The following is a 20,758-nucleotide window of genomic DNA, read 5'->3' as shown; positions in this document are numbered from 1 at the left end:
GCACAGAAACGGAACGTTTCCATGCTGGGTGTAGTTGTGGAGCTTCTTGGAGTTCTGCTCCAGGCTGTGTGCCCTCGGGAAGGGGGAGGGCCGCGTGTCTGGGCCCAGCGGCAGCCTCAGAGCCTGTCTCCACCTCAGCGCTGTCTTTGTCTTTCAGAACCTGACCCGGGAACAAGCCGATTACTGCATTTCTCACATGAAGCCCTACATGGATGGCAAAGGCAGAGAACTTCCTTCTGCCTACGACTACATAGAATTTACACGTTCGCTCTTTGTGAATTGATACAGAACACTAGTACCAAACGCTACAAGGAACATGCTCACGTTTGCTGACTGTAGCTCTGCATGTGTCTCTCTCTTTGTGCTCTACAATAATCAGTGTCTCTTTATGATGTAACCTTAAACTGCTTAGCTTAAAACTCTTAGGGAAAACAAACATTGCAGTGTGCTTCAATAAAAGTTACTGGTCGAACCACACCATCTCGTGTTTAATGGTGAAATGCAAATTTAACTGTTGTGGATGAAACTCCAGCTGTGACCATAGTTACATGGTTTGCAGGCCAACGCTGTGGAACAGGTGAATGGGAGCTTTTTGTGGAGTCAGAGTAGTCACAAGCTCCCCGCAGCTGGTTCCGCTGCTGTTTCAGTGTTTCAGTCTGTGGCCTCGCTTGCCAGCTGCTCCAGATGAGTCACCTCCCTGGGTCCCTGCTCGGTAAAGTCAGAACTCAGCTGCCAGACTCTGACTGTACCGGTAGCATCCCCTGCTGCCAAGAGCTGAGTTTGCTTGATGTTAAATTCCAAGCAGTACACGGGGCATTCAGCCGCAGCCTGCTTTATGGAAACAGCAGGCTTCTGGGAGCTCTTCGCAAAATCAAACAGGTGCACATCTCCTGTAAAACAGAAACACTTCTTACTGCTGCATGGTAACAGACTTTGTACTTAACAGCAGAATATTATCTGCTTAGTCTGGTACACTTACAGATGTTCTTTTTAACCTGTTCCCCCTTCCCTCTCTCTGATGGTGTCTACGCTGTGACAAATAGCTGCCATCACTGCAAGCCAGTGCGTATTTACTCTGCTGTCAGAGACCTGAAAGCAGCTGGCTAAACTCTTGTGAAATCTCCATTCCTTAACTCAAAAATATTGGGGCAATTTTCTAAGGAAAAAGTTCCTGTTTAGTTGTTGTTTACTCTTGGCTCTAAAAATAAATGTCAAAACAAGGAGACCAGAGATCAGTTTTAGCTATGTTCCAACCCTGGGAGCTGCTGTAGCAACCTGGTATGAGCAAAAGCAAAAAAAGAACTGTTCCTGAAGTCATCTTGCTAGAGTTAGAAATGACTCCATTGTACTAATTGCACAGTACAAACAATGGTCGTTGCTCTCCGCTTGTGGGATATGCTGACCAGTACAACTGACTCATATCAATTAATACCCAGCACAAAATCTAAATTTTCTGTCTGAGACTAGACACCCAGAGTTACTTGCCTTCCCCAGAAGCAGCTGCGAAGACCAGCGGCCGAACTGGAGACCAGCGTACGCAGAAGAGGTACTTCTTGGATAACTGAAGCGAAAGGAGGGGCTGTGTCTGCAGCATGGAGTTCAGGTGAACTTGTCCGTCAGTCCCGCAGCTCAGGAAGAGATTCCTGGGTGGGCGGAGCCAGAAACAACTTGGTAGGCTTTATTGCTAAAGGTACGGAACAAAATTCCCTCGCGGGGTGTGACCTTGGCCACTATTCCTATTTTGCCACTATCTGGCTGTTTCCTAAGGCAGCGCTTTCCAAGCTGTGCTCTGGGATGTGGGCTGTAGAAGCACAGCTTTGTTAGCGCTCGCAATTAAGTTTAATGAGGGCTCATGTTGTCCACTGAGCGTGGTGGGTCGCGGGCCAGAGATGCCTGAGAACTGCTGATATAGAGCCCGGCATTGTTAGCGGCGTGTTTGTCTCCTGCAAAGTAACCGCAGACCTGGGCCGGCAGCGCGTTTCATGGAAAGATGGCTCGGGGCCTCTCCCAGGGTGGGTAAACAGCAGGCAGGGATGTGAGCGTCTCAGTGAAATTCAGGCAGCTACAAGTAAGCCACGTAACGGGCAGAGCACTTCAGCCCTGATGAAGTAAATTACTTGGTTGAGATGCGGCCCTCGACTTCAAATTGCTCTTTAGTATTATGGGATGATCTAAGGAAGGTGCTAATGCTCTACACTGGCCTGAGTGCAAATGCTGTTTTGTGTTACTCCTGTTCTGACCTCATGCAGCGTACCCCCGAGTGCACAGCTTCACCAGAGCCAATGCACACTGGTCATCCTGCAAGGGGAAGTTACTTTCTCAAGTTCCCAGTGCCAGGTGCCCCTTGTTTGGAACGCGTACACGTGCAAAACCTCAGTGTTAGCTGGAAAGGCACATTTAGAGCCAGGCAGTAACCTGTACCAAGGTGCAGCGCCAGTGTTTGATTACAGCACTTGCCTGTGGAAGGGGGAGCAGCTCACGGAGTACACTGGCCCGGCGTGGGGGGAGAAGGCGAGCTCTGCTGGCGCCCTGAGCGGGACCGAGGAACCCGTCTGGCGGAGAGCCGGCGTCTCTGCTGCCATGGAGCACTTCAGCGAGTAGCCGCCTTCCACGCCAACAATGAACACGCGGGGATCAAAGTGTGAAAAGGAGAGCGAGGTCACACCCACAGCCGCCTCTCCCCACGTGAGCTAGGGGAAAAAAGCAAACCTGTGGTGAGTGCTGGGGGCTGTGACGCTGCGCAGGTGCAGGCAGAGCAGCGTGAACCAGCCTGTCAGGGACCAACTGAGATGTTCTCTGCTCAGCCTTCAACCTTTGCAGCACCCACCCACAATGGGATTTGTGTGAATTATTATTACAAGCAAGGTCTCTTCTCCATCCCAGCAACTTTAGACCATGGCAAAACCTCAGCTGTTGCCAGTCCTCCAAGGAATGATTTTCAGTACGGGAAGGGAGATGGGACCAAGGGTTAGTGTGTTCAAAGGGGGAGCTTTTCCTGTCCCTTCTCACGTGAAAGGCGCGGTCTGCCATCCGGGCTCTAGAGCTGAAGTGCTTTTGTCAGACCAGGCCTTGCTGAACCACTGAACTCACCTTCTTCAGCTGAGCGCTACGAGGGATCTGCTGAGCCACCAGCGCAAACCCTTCAGCCAAGGCTAGCCGCCCTTCGCGCTCCTCCCTCCACACGAGCACCTTTCCGTCCGTCGACACGCTCAGCAGCCGGACGTGGTTGCTGTGCTTGGCATCAGGTAACCAGTCCACCTGTTCCAAACGTTAGGAGCTCATCAGGTGGGGACTGACAGAACCAAGCCCACCCTCAGCAGCCTGCAGTCCCCTGTCCTGCGAGACAACCTGGCAGCAGAGCTGGGTGGCACTCGGTCACCTCGGTACCAGACCCGCTTCCCCGGGAGCTGGCACACAGCTGCTAGGAGAGAGATGAGCTTAGGTGTTCAGGGCTCAATTCCAGTTTCCCTGTTTCTCCTGTCATTATTTTTGAGATTTAATAGTTAGAGCACTTCCACTCAGCTATAAATACAAGCATTTTCCCAACTTTCAGCTGAGAAAATGCACAGACTGCTGTGAGTCACGGTACCCCAGAAAGACAGAAAAGAAGAACCACTAGGAAGCCAGACTGCATGACAAATTGTGACTCTGTGCAACTTTAAGCTTCCAGCTAAGGAGCAGTGATACTTTACTACTTTCCTGTTGGCTTTGTACCAATGAACAGGTAAAGCATGGGAACAGGCCTACTCTTCAATTATCCTGAACAACAAGAAGTTATTTTTTACTGAGACAGTGTCTGATTCAACAACTGCCATTTCAGTTGTTAGAGCAGCGGAAAAAAAGTTAACCAAAACAGAACGTAGTGGCCTGAGAGCTTCAGGTGAAGTACCAACAAGATGAACAAGAAATGAAGGCACAAAATAGAGCAGTGCCAACTCTCTCCTCCCCCAGCCAGTCTACTGTGGGTGTTCTCTCTCACCTGATAGATGGGATCGGTGTGAGTGTCATCAGTCAGCCCTGTCCTCCAGATCAAAGGGTCGTCTCTTCTGCTGGTATCCCACACCACCGTCTCCCCGCTGAAGAGGCCACCTGAGAGGAAAAAGATCCCAATAAACACGTGAGATCTAATAGTGCACAACACGAGCAATGCCGTGGGCAGTTTGCTCTGTTGCTAGAACAGAACTGGGGGAACTTCTCTCACTGCCAGCATGACCAGTGTCCTGGGAACTGCAGCCCTCAGCCCGAAGTGTGCCAGATGCAGCCATGAAGCTCTGGTGGAAACAGGCCCAACAACTTCAAAGGCAGCCATAGAGGGCACAGTCAGCTCTGCTGGAAGAGAATGCATCTCTACCAAAGTAAGTACACGCCTCCTACTCGCAGCTAGGGCTGAATTTGCCTCTCTCTCTCTGATATAAAGGCAGATGTCACTGAAAAATGCGGTAAGTTCCAACTCCCAGTTCAGAAGCCAAAGTGCATTTGTCAGCGTTGGTTCCTCCGGGTGCGGAGCTGCAATACTGTTGCTGTTACCAGGAATCTTAGGCTGAGGTGAGAAAGAGGAAAAAACTGATCCAAGCTGAAAAAACGAGGGTGTATTTCACGTAAGATCGAACCTACCAGCTATCAGTGAAGGCTGGGAGGGATGGAAAGCCAGGCACAGGACAGAACTGGGAACATCCACCACTAGGTCAGGGCGCTGCGGATCCAGCCCTCTTCTGTCCAGATTCCAAGTACAAACGTAGGATTTTTCTGTGCTCCAGTCCCCATCATTCAACCTAAAGAAGAGAAAGCTACATCTTACTTGTCTGATACGAGGCGAATCCTAGTCCAAGCAGAGCTCTGATATGTCCTGATCATTTATACACTTGTTGCTTTGCAGGTAGAAGGAAAACTGAGCTCAAGGTGATGCAACGTCTCTGTAGGCTCGTATACACACGGTGCATTTCAGTGCACTGACTGAACAAAGTGCCTGCCAGGAAATCTCACATTGATTCACTGTGCCAAGATCTACTAGCCGTTCAAATAGTGGGAACAACTAAAGAGCACGTACAGAAAGTTCCTATGAATACTTGGGAATGAAAATCCAGAGAGCCCAAATTGCTGCTGATATGCAGGCAGGCTGATTTGCAAGCCACTCGTCCTCTAAACAAGCACTCAAAGACCCAGGGTCTGAGAACGCACCGTGAGGAACTATCTTACCTGGCGGAGTGACAGGGGCTAAAAGACTTACTGAGTCCTGCTTGGCCTGAGCTAGGCAGCATGATTTGAAGTCCGGGTGCCTCCATGGGAACAGAGATCCTTCTTCACAACCCCCAAATGGTGGTGAGTACCCTGCACAAATCACGTCACGCACCCCAGCTCTACAGATTTCTCTTCAGTCTCATGCCCATAATAATTCTTGGCCACAACTGGCTCTCACGCATTACTTCTCTGGGCTACTAAAAGACACCTGCCACCCTGCTTTCTTTGTTATCTCTAGCTGGTTCATTCACTGCACGCTTACCAAAACATAAGCGAGCAGAACCAACCCCAAATAATGACTGCCACAAGCCATCTGCCCAAAGCAGAAGTCCCAGGACACGTGCATATTTACCACTCCACATCCCAGCAAATATCACAGCTGTAATGCAATGCATTTTCTGAAGGTAAAGGGTTCTGCCAGGAAGGTACTTCGAGGTGGCACATCTGAGAAGCTGTTCAGACACACAAGGGTAACGGTAAAGAGCTCCCTGGGGAGCTGACCGGGGCCTTCATGCAGTACCTGTGCCCTGTCGTTAGCACGTTGACCAGCGCGACGTTACATCTTGCTACACAGCGCTGATACAGAGGACAGAGATCTACAGAACAGTGAGCGGCCAGGACAGGAAGTAATTGTTCTGAACCCGGCTTCTGCTTTTACTTGATCTTATTTCTGTTATTGGAAGAGATAATGAGTAAATAAAAGGAGCAATTTTTCTCATACAGTGTGTAGTTGAGCTTGAAACTCCTTATAAAAGACTGTTGTAGATGCTAGAAGTTCAAAGATTCAGAAAGACTGTGTAAGTTCATGGCAGGGAGTTCTACTGAAGGTAACCACAGACCTAGAAACCACATTCTAATCTGGAAATAGCTGTAGCTGGGAGAGCAGAAGGGGCAAGCAGCACACAGGTTTGCCCTGTTCTACTTTTCCCGATCCATTCACTTGTGGATACGCTTTTTGCCAGGGCTTTTAGTCTAAGGAAACAACAGTAGAAAGAAAACTGAGTAAGGGCAACGGTAAGGCACAGAAAAAAGACAGTTACAGACGTTCACTAGATTAGATGAACATTTTGTCCAACCCTCGTTTCAGAGATTCTTAGATGTTTGTTAGCACATGCTCATGGCACCAGGCGCACACGTGAACGGGTGGCAGGTTCATCTGGGGTGCTAAGAGACCACACTAAAACAAGATGATCTTCAGCAAACACAAGGACGTACTTCAAACCTCACCCGCCTACATTTGCAAGTGTGTTTGCATTTCTCTTCCAAACGGAATCTATCTAGAAACAGATCAGTACAAGCATACATATCCATTTTATATGGAAAAAAAGTAGAAGAAATAAATGCCATAATTTAAGACTGCCCTGAGATGTGTTTTCTTTGAATGAAGGGTGGTTTTTTTAACATGAACAAGGTATGTTTATTTGATTACTGCAGGGGAAGAGAACATATATAAATCTCAGGTCAGCCCGAAATGTCACAGTGACCTCAGTTAAGCTCTCGAATCCAGTCAGATACTCACCGGCCATACGAGCATGCAAGAACGGATCCAGTTGCATTCCACGAGACGCTGGTAACCTGCAGGTGTTGATCCTGAGCCTCGGGGTATGACAATGTATGCAAACACAGCACCTGGAAGAGATCAAATTCAAGCACTGAAGCAATAATCTCTGAACAGAGAGAAATGAGATCTGTGCATGCCCGTGGATATGGTCATATGGCTACAGTGTAGGCTTCCTGTCTATCAACGTAGCATACAATTATATGTGAAAAAGAAGGGAAAAAAAGCACGTGACCCTACCAAATTAACTATCCCTTCATAATTACCTCCCTTAGAGTGCACGCTTCAGGGTCTGCATGACGAGTCAGGAGGGACGCACCATTAGAATTTATGAGAGCCCCCCCGTATGATTCCAGCCCTCACTAAGCTTCACCAGAAATGATTTGGAAATGACTGTACCAACGTGTACTGACGGATACAAATTGCTCCCACTCCTCAACACCGTACACTAAACAAATATAATCTAAATAGGAAGAGCTGCCAAATCACTAATTTCAACTGCTCTTAGATAACCAGTCTGGCACACTCTGAAGGGGCTACTGGGAGCTGAAGATAAGCCCACACCAACTGCAGGCTTCCTTCTCATAAAGCTTCTGCAACAGTCACTAACAGGGATAGTTCTACCAAGCAAGGGCAAGTGAAAAGCAAGGGAGAAAGCTGCAGGAAAAAACAACGTATTTTTTAGTTATTAGAATCTGGCAAGAATAATCACAGCAGTAAGAAACAAAATGAGTCAGAGCCACTGCAACCAGCTCTCCTTGGGTAATGACAAGATTCTGCATGCCGTCAACTTACTGTTTCATTCTGATCTGTCCAGTTCACTTCAAAGCCATCAAAGGCACGGCTTGTCCAGTTTTTATTCAGCTCTTTGATAACAACATCCTCCACTCTCTGAAGGAACAGTAGAAGGCTAGTGTAATCTACTTGGACTTCTTGCTGGAAGGCTTGGGCAACATCTATACTTTGATCTGTTTGTACACTGGCATCCTGACTGGTCTGCGACTGTACCGCAGCTTCTGCTGTTGAAATTTTCCCAGTCTGGCAGCTTTTCTAGGAAGAGAAGACAGACACTATAAATCAAACAGAGAGAGAGCGCCACACAAAGCATTCAGAGCATCTTCCTTTTTCTAGCACTGCACAGAGACTTTCGGGCACGCTCGCACATCTCAGGTTCACGGTTAAAAGCAGGGTGCCCTTGTAATTCTCCGGGTACTGGTGACACGTTTGTCACCTTCACACGACCTGACACAACGCAGAGATGCCTGGGCGCTGCTTCACTCCAGGCAGCGAGCTCTGCAGCACGGAGCACAGAGGATGAGTGAAACCAAACCGGGAGCGAGCCTCCACGGGCCACAGCAGAAAATGAGCACGATGCCACGCGCAGAATTACTGGCTCTCGGGCTGGCTTTGGGGCAGCCGCCCGCGTGTTTCTTGGCCAATTCGCACAAAGGGCCTGACAATAAAAAGCTGCCAAGGGGCAGAGGCAGCGAACTGGAGCGAGCTCGGGCCCGGCAGCCTCAGGGAGCTCCCCGGTCTCGGTGCCGGGCCTTGACGGCCGGGCGAGGAGAGGAGAGGAGAGGGGAGAGCAGGGAGGGGAGGCGCCGGGGCCCCGCGGCTCCCTCAGCGCGCCCGGCCGGCAGGGAAGGAGCGGGCCGCCGCTGCCCCGTCAGCACCAGGGCCGCCCGCCTGTGGCCACGCCGGCGGCTCTCGGCCTCCAGCGGCGCGGAGCGGGGCCGGGGAGGCCCCGGGGCCCGGCGGGTGCCTCTCACCGCCTCGCAGCGAAGGCTCCGGCCGCTTCTCCACAGCGACGGCACCGCGGCGCCGGGCGCCGACCCGTCCGCCAACATGGCGGCCCCCACAGCCGTTGCCATGGAGACGAGAGAGGCGCTGAGGGATGACGTCACGGCGGGCGGGAAGCGAGGCCGGCAGCGCCATGTTGGGGAAGGGCGCCAAGGGCTCGTGGCGGAGAGGGGAGCGGGTTGGGTGTTTGCGGGCGCCTCGGCTGGCTTCTTGGGGAAAGCCGCGGGTGTGCTGGGGACGGGCCCGCCGTGATGTTTGGGCAGGGATTTCTCATTCCGTGCGGCCGTTTCCACGTTGGGCGCCGGCGGGCGCCCCTGGAGACACGAGGGGCGGTGCGGGCAGGGGATGCCAGGACTTAAGATGGCGCGGGCGGGGGCGTCGCGAGGGAGCCGGTGCGTTAGGAGAGCTGTGATGGCGGAGGAGAGCCCCGGTGTCTGAGGAGATCTCTGCTGTTCGCAGAAGCCCCGCAGCGCTCAGGACCGCGCGGGTCGCGCCCCCGGGGCTGCTCCAGGGCCGCAGGCGGCCCCCGTGAGGTGCCGCCATGAGCGCCCCGCTGCCGCCCGGCCTCGGCCCCGCAGCCCTCCGGGGCCGGCTCGTTCCCTATTAAACGAAATTTGAAGTTCGCCGCCTTGCTTGGCGTCCGTGGTGTGCGCTTACCGAGGGGACGGGGCAGGGGGATCAACGCGAGGCGTGCAGAGCCTGCTCCTCGGCTCCCTGGCTCTGCGTAGCCGTTGGGGTTTGGCGAGGGAGTTGCGGAGCTTTGTGCTGTGGGGGGACTGCTGCTCCGCCTCGCTGCCGGGCAGAAAGGAGAAAAAGGCAGAAAAGAGCCCGGCCTCGGCTGCCCCAGCGCCGGCCGGGGCATGCAGCAGGGTCAGGCCGTGCTGTTCAGGGCCGTGGCCACGCTCCCCGGTGTCCCAGGCTCCTGAAGCAGTGCTTTCTCACAGGTATGTCTGGGCTTACAGGGGTTTTTCCAATTGCACCTCTACTGGAACAACTTCTTGGTGAACGCCGAGGATAAATTTAGCCCTGGCATAAGCAGGCGTGGATGCGCGAACTCGAGCAGAGTTATTCCTGCTATTGCAGGGAGGGAGTTTGGTCTGTAAGTCAAAATAAAGCTGACAGGATACAGAGTAGGCGCTCCTGAGAGTGGATGTGGCTCCGCTAGTGTTACTGGTGAAATCCTAGTATGGCACTTACCAAGGGAAGTATATTTTTTAAGAAATCAGCAGATTTGTTGAAGATGTAGTAAGTATTTGAAGCTGCAATAACAAGCTAGTTCATCCCTTAATGAGTGAAATAAATGTGTATTCTATTTCAAGTTCAACATGCTATTAAAATGTAAAGTGAGCATTGTTTGAATAACTTTACTGCTGCAAGTAGTTAAACTGCAGGAAGTAGGGGGAATTATTTTTTAGGTTTGCTTTATGTTGAATAACTGGCATGAAATACTTGAGCCCTGTAGCGTAGTGTGTTGCTTTTTTAAGAAGTTCTTAAAGCTTAAAAGAAAGATTTATCATCTATAAATAGATCATCTTCAGTCATCACTAAATTATCTTTAATTGGTATATTAGAACTGCCAAGGCACGTTACTGTTTGGTAGTAGACTAAATATTACAAGTGTGAATTTATATACAGACTGCATCCTAATAAAAATGCTAAGCACAGGCTGCAGTTTAAAAACTTTAGCTTGTCAGAGTGAATCTGAGGAGAAAAGCTTTTTTTTGTTTTATCTCACTTTGCCATCTCAGAAACAAGAAAACTGGAATTTGAATATGTGAAACAGACCAAAAATAAATCAACGTTTTTTCTCAGTAAGTAATATGCAAAGTTACTGCAAATGTAGTACGTTTCCCCCATAATATTATGCGTGTCTGGACTTTTTCTTCCCTGAGGATGAGAAACGAACATATAGCTCTAAAAGATGACTGTTCTAAGTAATTGCAGTTTAATTTTCTTGTTATTATTCTAGTATCTATATCTAGTATTTGATGGAGCTTTAATTTATCAACAGTATTTAAATAAATCATACCTTGCTTTTTCTTTCTGGCATGGCAGTATCAGACACACAAGTGTTCTAATATGGTAACGCTACACTGGAAATAGGGTAAAATCAAGGATAATTGGGGGAGGGGGTTTACTAGCCTGAGGCTACTAAGTGTCTCTAAAGTGGCTGTTACTACTGCAGTGCTGATCTGTGTTTTCTCTTCTTTGTGTTTCATGAGATGCAGTATTAATAAGTTTTCACTTTTACATAATGGAGCAAATCAGCATCAGAAAACAAGAACAAGTGAAGAGTAAGGTAGTAAAGAGAAAGCACTGGGGGAGAAAGTATTAGAAAAAGGAATGAGATACAACGAAGCATGCATGCTGGGAGTATAATTTCTATGACCTGGTGCAAACCAAATATTCTAGGCTAAATTTTGCTAAAAAATTACCCACTTGTGGGTACAGTAACTGTCCTCTGTTTGTGATAAATGAAATAATTGAGCTGTGTTGAGGCCCCAGGTAGCTGAAACACTGGTCTCTACCCCAAATAGAGAGACATCGCTGAGCTTTCCCCATTTACACCTTTCTCCCCATTTCCTCCACCCCAAACATGCAAGTGAGAATGAAGAAACCGACATGCATAGCTCAAACGAGAAAGGAATGTCTGGCCATGAGAAAGAAGTCTTGGGGCTTAGATTGGCAGCGAGAAGCTTGAAATGGGATCAAAGGCATTGCCTTTCTTTGATTGATGGGTTCTGTTCAGGGGAACAGTACTTTCTACATCTTTTCATTTTATGTTTAAAAAAAAAAAGCCAAACAACAAAACTCTTCAAATAATAAAAAGGGTTTATATGAAAGAAACACGTCACTCCAGAATGCATTTGTTTCCCCAACTGGTATAACCAGCAGGCCTTAATTCCATTTCCCTGGTTGTTCCTTTCAAACGAGGTTGCAAAGCATGACAAACCTGGTTTGGCTGAGGCCTGGGTACTTAACTGCATTGCCTTTGAATTAGCCTGCGTATGCACCACAGGGGTTAAACTGGCTTTATGCTGATGTTTTGTGCTTGACAGTACCTGATCAGTTACTTCTAAACTGTTTTGAACACGGTCTTGAGTGTCATTTGCTTCAGAGTGAGGTTGTTTGCTCTACCGACCTAGAGGCTAGCGTCAGTGAGGCCGTGAGTTTTGCGTAAAATGGAAATATCCCTTGAGAAGAATAGTCAAGACAGTACAAGTGTGAAAGGCAAGAGGACAAGCAGGTACTGCCCAAAAGGACAATCACTGGAAAGCCCCTTACATCTGCAACAGTATTCTTAGGGATGCTCCTTTAGATTCACCAATAGCTTGCTGTATGCCATCCTGGAAAGTTTTTAGTGACAGTAGCACCTTATCGTGCTAATGTAGGTGGTGACTGAGGAGTTCAAATGCAGGACCAGTAGTAATGAGTTTTCTGAAGTCTGCTTATCTGCGCTGTTACCTGTGATGCTCCTCATCTTGTATTCAGATCATGCCACAAGCATTTATTTTACCCTTGCCTGCTCTGTGAGGTACTGAACTGCAGGTGCCATTTTTTGATGGGACATTTTAGGGGTAAGGGTTAGATGATGTACGAAACCATGCTGGGAATTTATGGCAGAATAAAAAACAGAACCTAAGCTCCTAAACGGCAGAGCACTGTTTCAGATTTATTTGACGGATATTTTGTGCGTGCATTGCTAATGTACAGATCTTTTTTTCTTTTGGTTAGAGATCTGTGATTTAAAAATCAGGTGTTCACACATTCACTAAACTTGAAGGAAAGAAAGGTCACCACAACTGTGCTGTGTTCAGAACACAGTGTCTGTGCAGCCAGCCAGATGCTCAGAAGCTTAATGAGAGTTCAGGTCCTTGCGTGGATTCAAAGTGTGTTACCTCAAGCTGTGTGAATCCTCCAGCTCTTGCTTCTCCAGTGTCATTCATAAAGGGCTCATACATCTTTCTGTAACTTCTGACCTCCTGTTCCTTGTCCCTCCTGTCTCTGCAAATGCTCTGCCCTTTTTGCTTTGAAAACCATATTCTGAACTTCGGCAAATAACACGTTGGCTCGTTTCTGAAGTACCGTTACACAGAGATGTGTGTAATACCTTATAAAAATAATCCATTTCCATTAGTCATAGACCTGTTACGCTTTGTAGAATTAGAATTGGGAGAGGGTCCCTCTTAAACCTTGCAAATATGGGTATGATTTCTTGCACAGTACAGGTATCGCCTGTCACACAGTCATTCCCACATTGACAATAAGAGAGATTTTAGTCAAAATGCGACCAAAATGAGAAGGAGCATAGGGAAAGCGTGCTTTGTTGCAGGTGTCAGCAAGCCACCACCACAGGGGCGCAAAGGCTCCATGCAGGCAGATTTTGAATGGCAAGTAGGAGCTGGCACAGGGCCAAGAGCCGTGGCATATCGAAAGAGGCATCTGCGAAAGCCTCGGGATCGCAGTTCCTGGCTGTCGTGGTGCTCCAAATGCAGCGGCAGCTGGGAGCCTCTGCCTCGGACAGAGGCAAGACACTGTCAACAAGGTGATTGGCAGTGTCTCTCTGCTTTTAGACACAGCATCCCCTAGTTCCTGCTGAGTTTGTAGCAGCATGCTCACCGTCTAATCTCAGAAACAAAACTAAGGGTGGCGTGCCACCCTTAAACGGTAGCTGACCCTTTGCAGTGCTGACAACAGGGAAGAAAACACTGTGATTCCTTAAATTAATTCCATATTCAGTAATCATGCACGACTAAAAATTATTTACCTGTTCTGTACATCATTTTTTCAACACATACTATGTCTAAAGTATCTCAACCTGTCATTGAAACTTGAATTGGTATGTATAAAGCACCTGAATATCTCAAAGAGCACTGCAGACATATTGTGTGAACAGAACTGGCTATCCTTTGCAGAAGTGTTGTTTCTAAAAGGACATTCAGAGATATGTAGTTACATTCTACTCAATCCCATTACATTTATACTTTTGAAAGCAAATGGAATTTGCATGATAGTTCTTGATTGCTCTTCAGAAACCTGTATGTTTAATTTAGAGCATGCTACTTTAATTTCTTATACGTGATTTATGTGAACACAATGATCAATACATCAATGCTTTACTGGGATATAAATATGTAATCTAAGAGTGGAGAATAAAACCATGTTCCTAATGATGTTAATAAATACAGCAGAAAAGACAGGCCTATTTGCAAAGACTGCTTTTATTGATATAAACTTCACCTCCATTTAAAGTTTTTGCATGCTCTCAGTTTAGCTAGACCAGCAAAATCATCTTACGCTTGCTGTGAAAGCCACTTCTGAAATGGCAAATAAAATATCCTGTTTTGATTAGTCTGTTATCCCACGTATAGCAAGAATCCCAAAGGATTCTGGAGCACATTATACAAACACACGCAGGTAACTTTGCAAAATTATGCACTGCAGGAAGATTATCATCTTCTCCAAAGCACACAGAAGATTGAGGGAAGCAGACTGTTCTGTACAGACAAATTGGCATGTCAGCATTCGGTGCTTCTTTGCTGCAAAAAATGCTGAGTGATTTGTAATGATCGGTTTCTTTTTATCTCCTGTAAAAGATCGCACGTTTATATCCTTCAGGAGTATGAATGGTACTGAGAAATAACAGAATGAACTATGAACACAGCCAGTTTGTGTGACTTTTTTCTTTAGTGTTTGTGTAGGTTTCCAAAACACGAGCACTGATCCCAGTCTAACTTAAAGAAAAAAGGAGGGAGACCATGACAAAGCAGGGCTGAAGAAGGCATGAATGTGGCTCTCTGTGAAGCGTAAAAGACAATTGTACCAATTACATGCTGGTTTTGGAACTCTGTGTAGCCTAAGCCTATTGAAATATATATTTGTAAGCGGGAGTGGCGGGGAGGGAGCATGCATTGGAATGAGGCCTGGAGCTGAAATGCTGTTGTAAAGGCAGTAAGCGGAGAGAGCACTACAAACTGGCTGCGATCCTCAAATTTAAGAAAGGTCCGGAAACGTTTTAATGCCAAATTATGTGACACCTCTCATTCCTGTTTTTCTTTTGTCCTTAGTTTTCCGTTTAAGTGATTCAAACTTTTCCTATTTATGCTACCAGCTATGGAAGTAGGGCTGTCTAAATGCACTTTTATTTTGCTCTGTCCTATCCTGACAAACTCCTGCTTATTCAACAGTGTATACCTTAATAACCAGTACAACTGCATCAGTACTTAAAAAAAAAAAGGGGGGGGGGAGAAAAATACACACAACAGATTTCTTAGCATCAACAAGGCCTGAGAGATCTTGCTGCAGCGCTGGGATGTGACAGGAGGCAATTTATAAGGAATTAACTCTGACAGTCACTTTATACAGCTGATTTTCAAAGATCTGGGCACTAAAGAAGTGTTAATGAGGGTACTGAGGCTTCATAATTAATTATATTAGCATCTCTTTGTTACTCTCTAGAACAGTAGTGCCTGGTTGACATTTCAATAGGAGTCTGGTAGTATTCTTTGTTGTTATTATCCAGGAGTACAGTTATACCTTAGCTCCCAGAAGGCGACGTTGCATGTAAATGCCTCTGTGAATTGCCCGAGTCTTTGGATCTCAGTAAAAGCCCTTGAAGGAGACCCTGCTGGATACTGAATGGATGTCAGTAAAATTTCTCTAGTCTGGAGTCTCTCTTCAGATATGGACTCTCCTCCCCTTTCATTCCTCCCTTCCCCCTTCTGCTGTGCTGGTGCTTCTCACAAGGCTTAAGAGCAGCACTTTCTGAATCTTTAGTTCCAAACCTCTAAAGGAAGGGATACTGACCTGAACGAAACAGAGAACAGAAGAGTCATCTGAAAATAGGGAATATTTTTCACACTCTTGAATTTTCAGTGCAATAAAACCAGCGCTGCCAGAAGGAATCCCAGAAGTGGTGAGTCAGATAATAGATGCACAACTGTGGTGGGAGGGAAATGGTCTCTACTTTGTTTTACATCCCCCCCCCAGCTTTCTTTGTAAAGGCAGATGAAATTATTTTCCAGTCATGCCACTGCAAAAACAAACATGGAGTTTAAAGGTTATTTCCTTTGTGTGTTTCTGAAAGTTGGTATTTTTGAATCTGAAAGGGGAAGGATGACTTTTTGGCAATGCTAGCAAATTCTGCTCTGAAAACTTTACAGTATCACCTGAGGTAGCAGTTCTGTTATTTTGTGTATTGAGGCAGTCTGCTTGCTTGCATTAATTTAAACAAAACTAACAACAAAACATTTTTTCACACCAGGTAAAATTGCAGCCCTGTCCTGGTAAGGCTAAGTTAAGGGCATGGTTTGACAAACACCTCTTCTAAGTAAGCAAGACTAAAGCAACCTGCTCCTTACCCTTTCCTCATTCATTCCTGCCTGTATGGGACCCCATTTTTTGTAACATTCCTCGTGCATCTGCAGCAGGGCACAGATCAGAGCGCTAGTCTGAGTTAAAAATAAATGTTTTTCTGAGGACTAGTTTTAATTGAAATCCATTTCCTGGTTCAATTTAACACAGGGCTACACAAATAACTGCATTGGTACAATTCAGGGACAGCATGAAGGGGAAGGGAAGACAGGAGGAATGCATGGTGGGGAATGTGTAAGTAGAGACTTCAACAAAAAACATTTGTCAAACTATGTCCTGAAAGATTTTGTTCTTGAAGCCAGAAGCACCTCTTTGCTTTGTGTTCAGCTAGCACCTTGTGCAAAGGGATCACAGTTGCAGAGCTCTCAGGACTCTCAGAGCTATTGTAATACCAAAAAATAAGAAGCGTTCCTACAGACTGACACAATTAACCAAATTCCACTTGCAGATCTTCATTGTTGGCAACTTGTGCAGCATTTTATGTAGCCAAAGCTGGAGACTGGTTCTATTCCTGAGTTCTGTCTCTGGTTCTAATGAGGAATAACTGAATGACTCTGGCATTCAGCTAACCTACCAATAAAGGAATTACTTTCCTCACAGAGCTTTTTTATATTTAACTACATTTTTTAATGAGCTTTGACATTCTCAGATGAAAAGATTAATGCGTACAATGTAGTATTAGAGCAAAAATTGTATATGACAGATCTCTACATATTTTCCTCCTTTTTGTTTCACCTTTTCTGTCGCTGTACTCCTACACAAGACTCAAGGCACACATCAAATGTTTGAATAATGCCAACCTGAAACTAAAGAATTGTAAATAACGTACTCGCTCTTCACCAAGCAATGTTCCATGTGTTTATTTTAATCTGATATTTCCTGGATAGAAACAGAGGTTACTCCCCTGAGAGTTCAAATATCGATAGTGCTCCCTAAAGCAAGGGAAGTCTCTCAGTTCCCACAAAAACAGCTGCTGCTTGGTAAGGAGACAATGGGACAGAATACACGCAGTGTAAAATTAGAGTCTTTGCTGCTCTTCCTGAGGGGCCAAATCTTGAAGTGTCACTCGACTTTGTTTAGGATTCAGCAAGAGTTTTCCTGTCATAGGGCTGAGGAAATAAATAAGAGTTGTTAAAACTCTTATAAATAAATAAGAGTTGCAGGAATTGGCCGGAGTTAAAATCCTAGAAAGCAAGTGTTTATAAACTGTTTGTAGAAAAGTTGGGTCCTTCTTAATTTTCCCACAAGTGGAAAAGAGAGATGATCATCTGAAGGTCTCCTTGCAGGAAAACCCTCAAAAGAACAAAACATAGTTTTCCAAGTCCTCAGCATCACTCTATCCCCACTGCTTAGTTATCCTAAAGCTCTGATTCAGCTTTCATACAAATTTATAGCTCTGCAATTTCCACCCATTTTGATCCAGATCTACTCTGTCTAGTTAGAAGGACTTGAGCGCTCGAGCTTCCGTCTGTGAGGAAATCAGTTTTTCTTCAAACGAGCCAAAAGCAAGGGCTAGCAGCTACTTCTCCTGTTAATTATTTCAGGGCCTTCCACATAAAAATGTGGTTGGCACAACTATTCCAGAATAACTCTCAGTATTATTATTGCAGTGTTTTACTTTGACAGTGTTCCTATTAGCGATCGATCGTTCTACCCAGGAATACTTCTTGTAAGCTGTCACTTTTTCCAACTTCTATTTAGAGCTTTCATTACACAGGATTATATGTAGTAAAAAAAAGCCTCAAACATAAATATAAAACCAACCACAAAAGGTATTATTTAATCACCAGATGATTCCACATAGCCTCTAGTTTTTCAGACATTTTCTGTCGAACTGTTCTAGCTGTATTAAGCTTGGCTGAAGTCTTCCAGATGGATTGGCCCTAATACTGTCCTGCAAAACCAGTCACTGTGTATCCCTACTGGTAGGATTTGAACATCTGCAGGTGTGAATGCATCGGGAGATCTAAGTATCTGCCCTTACAACACCCTGCAGATAGTGAAGAGCCACCTTTGCATGTGCCAGTACATGTTTTCAAACAAAAACTTTTGTACGTTTCAGATCTCATCTTGACCTGTGAACTCCTCAGGCTAAAATAAATGGATATCCACATCTGGAAGTGGTGATAGTGCGTCTGGACAGGTTGATGTTTAAATGTTTTTGCTTTTAGAAACTGCAATTCAGTAGTGCTAGATGAATAACAACATTTATGTATATGTCTCTTGGCACAGTCAATCAACAGTTAAAGCCACAGGGCTCCATCTGAGCTAAGGAACCGGACAGCATCGATGTCTTACGCAAAAAATCAGAATGGAGGTGAAGAAGGGTAGGAAACCCCTCCAATCAAATGTGTCTTTGGGCAGGGACTCTTAATTTCACAATACCGAATGTAGCTTGAAAAGAATTTTCCAGTAAACAATTTTCCCTTTACATTCTGGAAGGGACAGATCATTTCAGTTCCCTGCACGGTCCACAACTGTACACCTTATGTGAAGAATACGAGCAAAACATTCATAAGCACCCACATATCTGAAAAGCTTATGTCTCGTGTTCTGAAGTGTCTTAGATTTCATTGACTTTGAAGTTTGGTTTTTTTTTTAAGACTTTTAAAAATGTTTTGACGGCCTCTTTGTCTCTGGTGTCTGGGAACAAGAACACATGTTGTATGACCATCCAACTCTTCGTAGATTACTGTCAAATGCTCTGGTAAGTTAAAAATGTTGGTATAGGGAAAAATAAAAGTCAGGTTTAGCAACTGCGTCTCATGGGAACTTTGCCAAAAGTTAAGGGAAAAAAAAATACAAACAGAGTCTTTGGATTTATTCAAATGTGTAATATTAGTCACCCCCTGCTGTCTGTGTTACTGAACCACCTTCCAGCTTCAAAGGCAGTTATTAAACCAGAAATATTTTCATCTGAGGGTTTAGATTGCAACAACTGTGAGGACACGTGGAAGATTCTTCCATCATTATCTAACCATTCAGACCTAATGTGAGTACTTGACTGGGAAGGCCTGTGACTAGTGGAGATGAATAAACAGTTGGAGGGGAGGCATTTGACTGTTTAATATACGTGCCAAACTGTCTTTCCAGGGTCATGGGGACTCAACGATTCCTGGGGGCTGTCAAACTGATGACACGCAGCAAACCAGCCGGTGTGTCTCTGCCTGCTGCTTAGAGTAAGCGCTGATATGTCAGTCAGACTTTACTATCAAGTACAGGCTTATGTGCGCCTGACATGTTTTGCAGCTTTCGACTCATTGGTGTACTCAGTAATTTAAAAGCTTTCACATACTCTAAAAAATGTTGTCTTGCAGTGCAAGGGGTATCTTTGTTCCTAATGCAGAGCCCAAGCCTGCAAGTCCTTTGTGGAAGACCAGGCTCCAGCATAGATGTACAATTGTTAAGCAGTCGGTTGCATTTCAACCGTGGTAAAACGATCCTTGTTTTATATTTTTTATATTTCCATACAATGATTTCCATAAAGGTTGTGAGATTCTTTCGGATGGAGGGCTATAAAAATTTAAGTTGCTATTAATTATACTGACTCGCATGATTTTATGTCTGCCCATTTTACATGGCAGGAATGCTTAGAAGGAAATTTACTCTCCTTTTCTTTTTCACACATCATTACATTTTATTTGTGAGGATTTAGCATATTTTCTGACTTAACTTGCCAAATCAGGGGTCCGTGTTTAACAGGTACAGCTGACTTGACATTCCAGAAACTAGGCACGATAACCAATTATGTCTCTTGTAGTAATATACCTAATGAAGGAAAGAAATACTGGGAGAGCTGAACTTTGCAACAAGAAGTAAATATGAGATTATCTTTCTGAAGAGGCTCTGTTTATTCCATTCCTGTGAACAAAGTGCAACTACTGCTACAGTCTATGTAAACTGTAAGGCCATTAATCGTTATCAGGTGCTGCCAACTCCCCCCTCTAGATGTCCAAACATACGGAGAGGAAAACGAACACATTTTCTTCACTTATCTGACAGTCACTGCCATCCTGAAGGCTGCAAAGATCTAAGTCGCTTATTTGTCAACACCGGAGTACTCATGCACTTGGTTTGGAAGATACCACATACAGTACAGTTTTCTGACTTTAACTATGCAATCTGAAGTTCAAACAGGAGTGGGAATATTAACTCTGTAATACTGAGGAAGAAGAACTCTGTGATACAGGCAGCATACTACTTGGGCAGTGTAATTCAGGAAAAAAAAAGTTACTGTTCTACTATATTTGATGTAATCAGAGCTGAGAAAGGTCTTAGGAGAAGGTGAAGGGAGGAGGAAGTCATATTTTTAAATGCATTCACACACACCATATTTCATAGGATTGTAACCGTACATTTTAACCCCTCAGCAGTTACTCAAGGACTGAAACTGCTTTAGCTGTTCACCACATACAATGAAAAACATTAGAAAGCAGGGAAGGAAAGTGACTGAATATTTATCAACTACAAAAACATAGGAGTTTTTCTGTTTCTTTTTTTATATATTATCATGAATATTAAGCACAGTTGCATATTATGTCTAAGCATCACGTGTAATTTCTGAAAAATGTTGTGTAACAGCAGATAACTCGTGTAACACCAAGGCTTTATATGACCTAGGTGCCATTTCCCTTCCTTTGTAATGGAACTACATGAGCTTTGGGATGCCTACACAGAGGAACAGTTTCAGACTGAGATGAAAATTGTGCTTCTTGCTTCTTCACAAATATTTGAGTCATGTTCCTCCTGAGTGTACATGTTAACAATGCAGCAAGAACAAACAGTAAA

The 20,758-nt window shown here is 45.4% G+C and overlaps 2 protein-coding genes and 1 long non-coding RNA gene across 14 annotated transcripts in view; 2 read left to right on the top strand and 1 right to left on the bottom strand.

The window, feature by feature from the left end:
• Window positions 1-477, top strand: part of SPTAN1 (spectrin alpha, non-erythrocytic 1) — a 51,056-nt gene extending 50,579 nt beyond the window's left edge. For all 11 annotated transcript variants that reach the window (XM_080562362.1, XM_080562361.1, XM_080562360.1 and 8 more), the window contains one exon: window positions 158-477. In XM_080562362.1, coding sequence (XP_080418488.1) covers window positions 158-283 — 126 coding nt within the window. In that variant the 3' untranslated portion in view covers window positions 284-477. The remainder of the gene's footprint in view (window positions 1-157) is intronic.
• DYNC2I2 (dynein 2 intermediate chain 2) lies at window positions 468-9,237 on the bottom strand. Its single transcript, XM_080562380.1, has 9 exons — window positions 8,566-9,237; window positions 7,592-7,846; window positions 6,758-6,867; window positions 4,615-4,772; window positions 3,980-4,089; window positions 3,091-3,258; window positions 2,458-2,690; window positions 1,486-1,643; window positions 468-890 (listed from the first exon to the last, which is right to left on the bottom strand). The coding sequence occupies exons 1-9, from the start codon at window positions 8,665-8,667 to the stop codon at window positions 652-654; spliced, it is 1,533 nt and encodes a 510-aa protein (XP_080418506.1). The 5' UTR covers window positions 8,668-9,237; the 3' UTR covers window positions 468-651.
• A 16-nt stretch (window positions 9,238-9,253) lies between these two features.
• Window positions 9,254-19,724, top strand: LOC308180536. 2 transcript variants are annotated; one of them, XR_013940991.1, is made up of 5 exons: window positions 9,254-15,512; window positions 18,033-18,113; window positions 18,203-18,297; window positions 18,574-18,962; window positions 19,064-19,724. It is a non-coding gene; the product is annotated as an uncharacterized lncRNA (long non-coding RNA). The 2 variants fall into 2 exon arrangements; XR_013940992.1 differs by having other exon boundaries at window positions 18,574-19,724.
• Window positions 19,725-20,758: the final 1,034 nt, after the last annotated feature.

This window comes from Anser brachyrhynchus, assembly GCF_964034855.1.
Source record: "Anser brachyrhynchus genome assembly, chromosome: 19".
Classification (NCBI taxonomy): Eukaryota; Metazoa; Chordata; class Aves; order Anseriformes; family Anatidae; genus Anser; species Anser brachyrhynchus.
Note: the sequence above shows the minus strand (reverse complement) of the source record. Positions and strands in the feature narration are given on the sequence as shown.

What these genes read in the sequence shown, in the direction of transcription:
- DYNC2I2 (XM_080562380.1), bottom strand. Translation starts at nt 8,667, where the DNA reads ATGGCAACGGCTGTGGGGGCCGCCATGTTGGCGGACGGGTCGGCGCCC. An exon ending in GGAGCCTTCGCTGCGAGGCG is followed by an intron (nt 7,847 to 8,565) that starts GTGAGAGGCACC and finishes TTCTCTTCCTAG; the next exon opens with AAAAGCTGCCAGACTGGGAA. An exon ending in CTTGCATGCTCGTATGGCCG is followed by an intron (nt 4,773 to 6,757) that starts GTGAGTATCTGA and finishes TCTCTTCTTTAG; the next exon opens with GTTGAATGATGGGGACTGGA.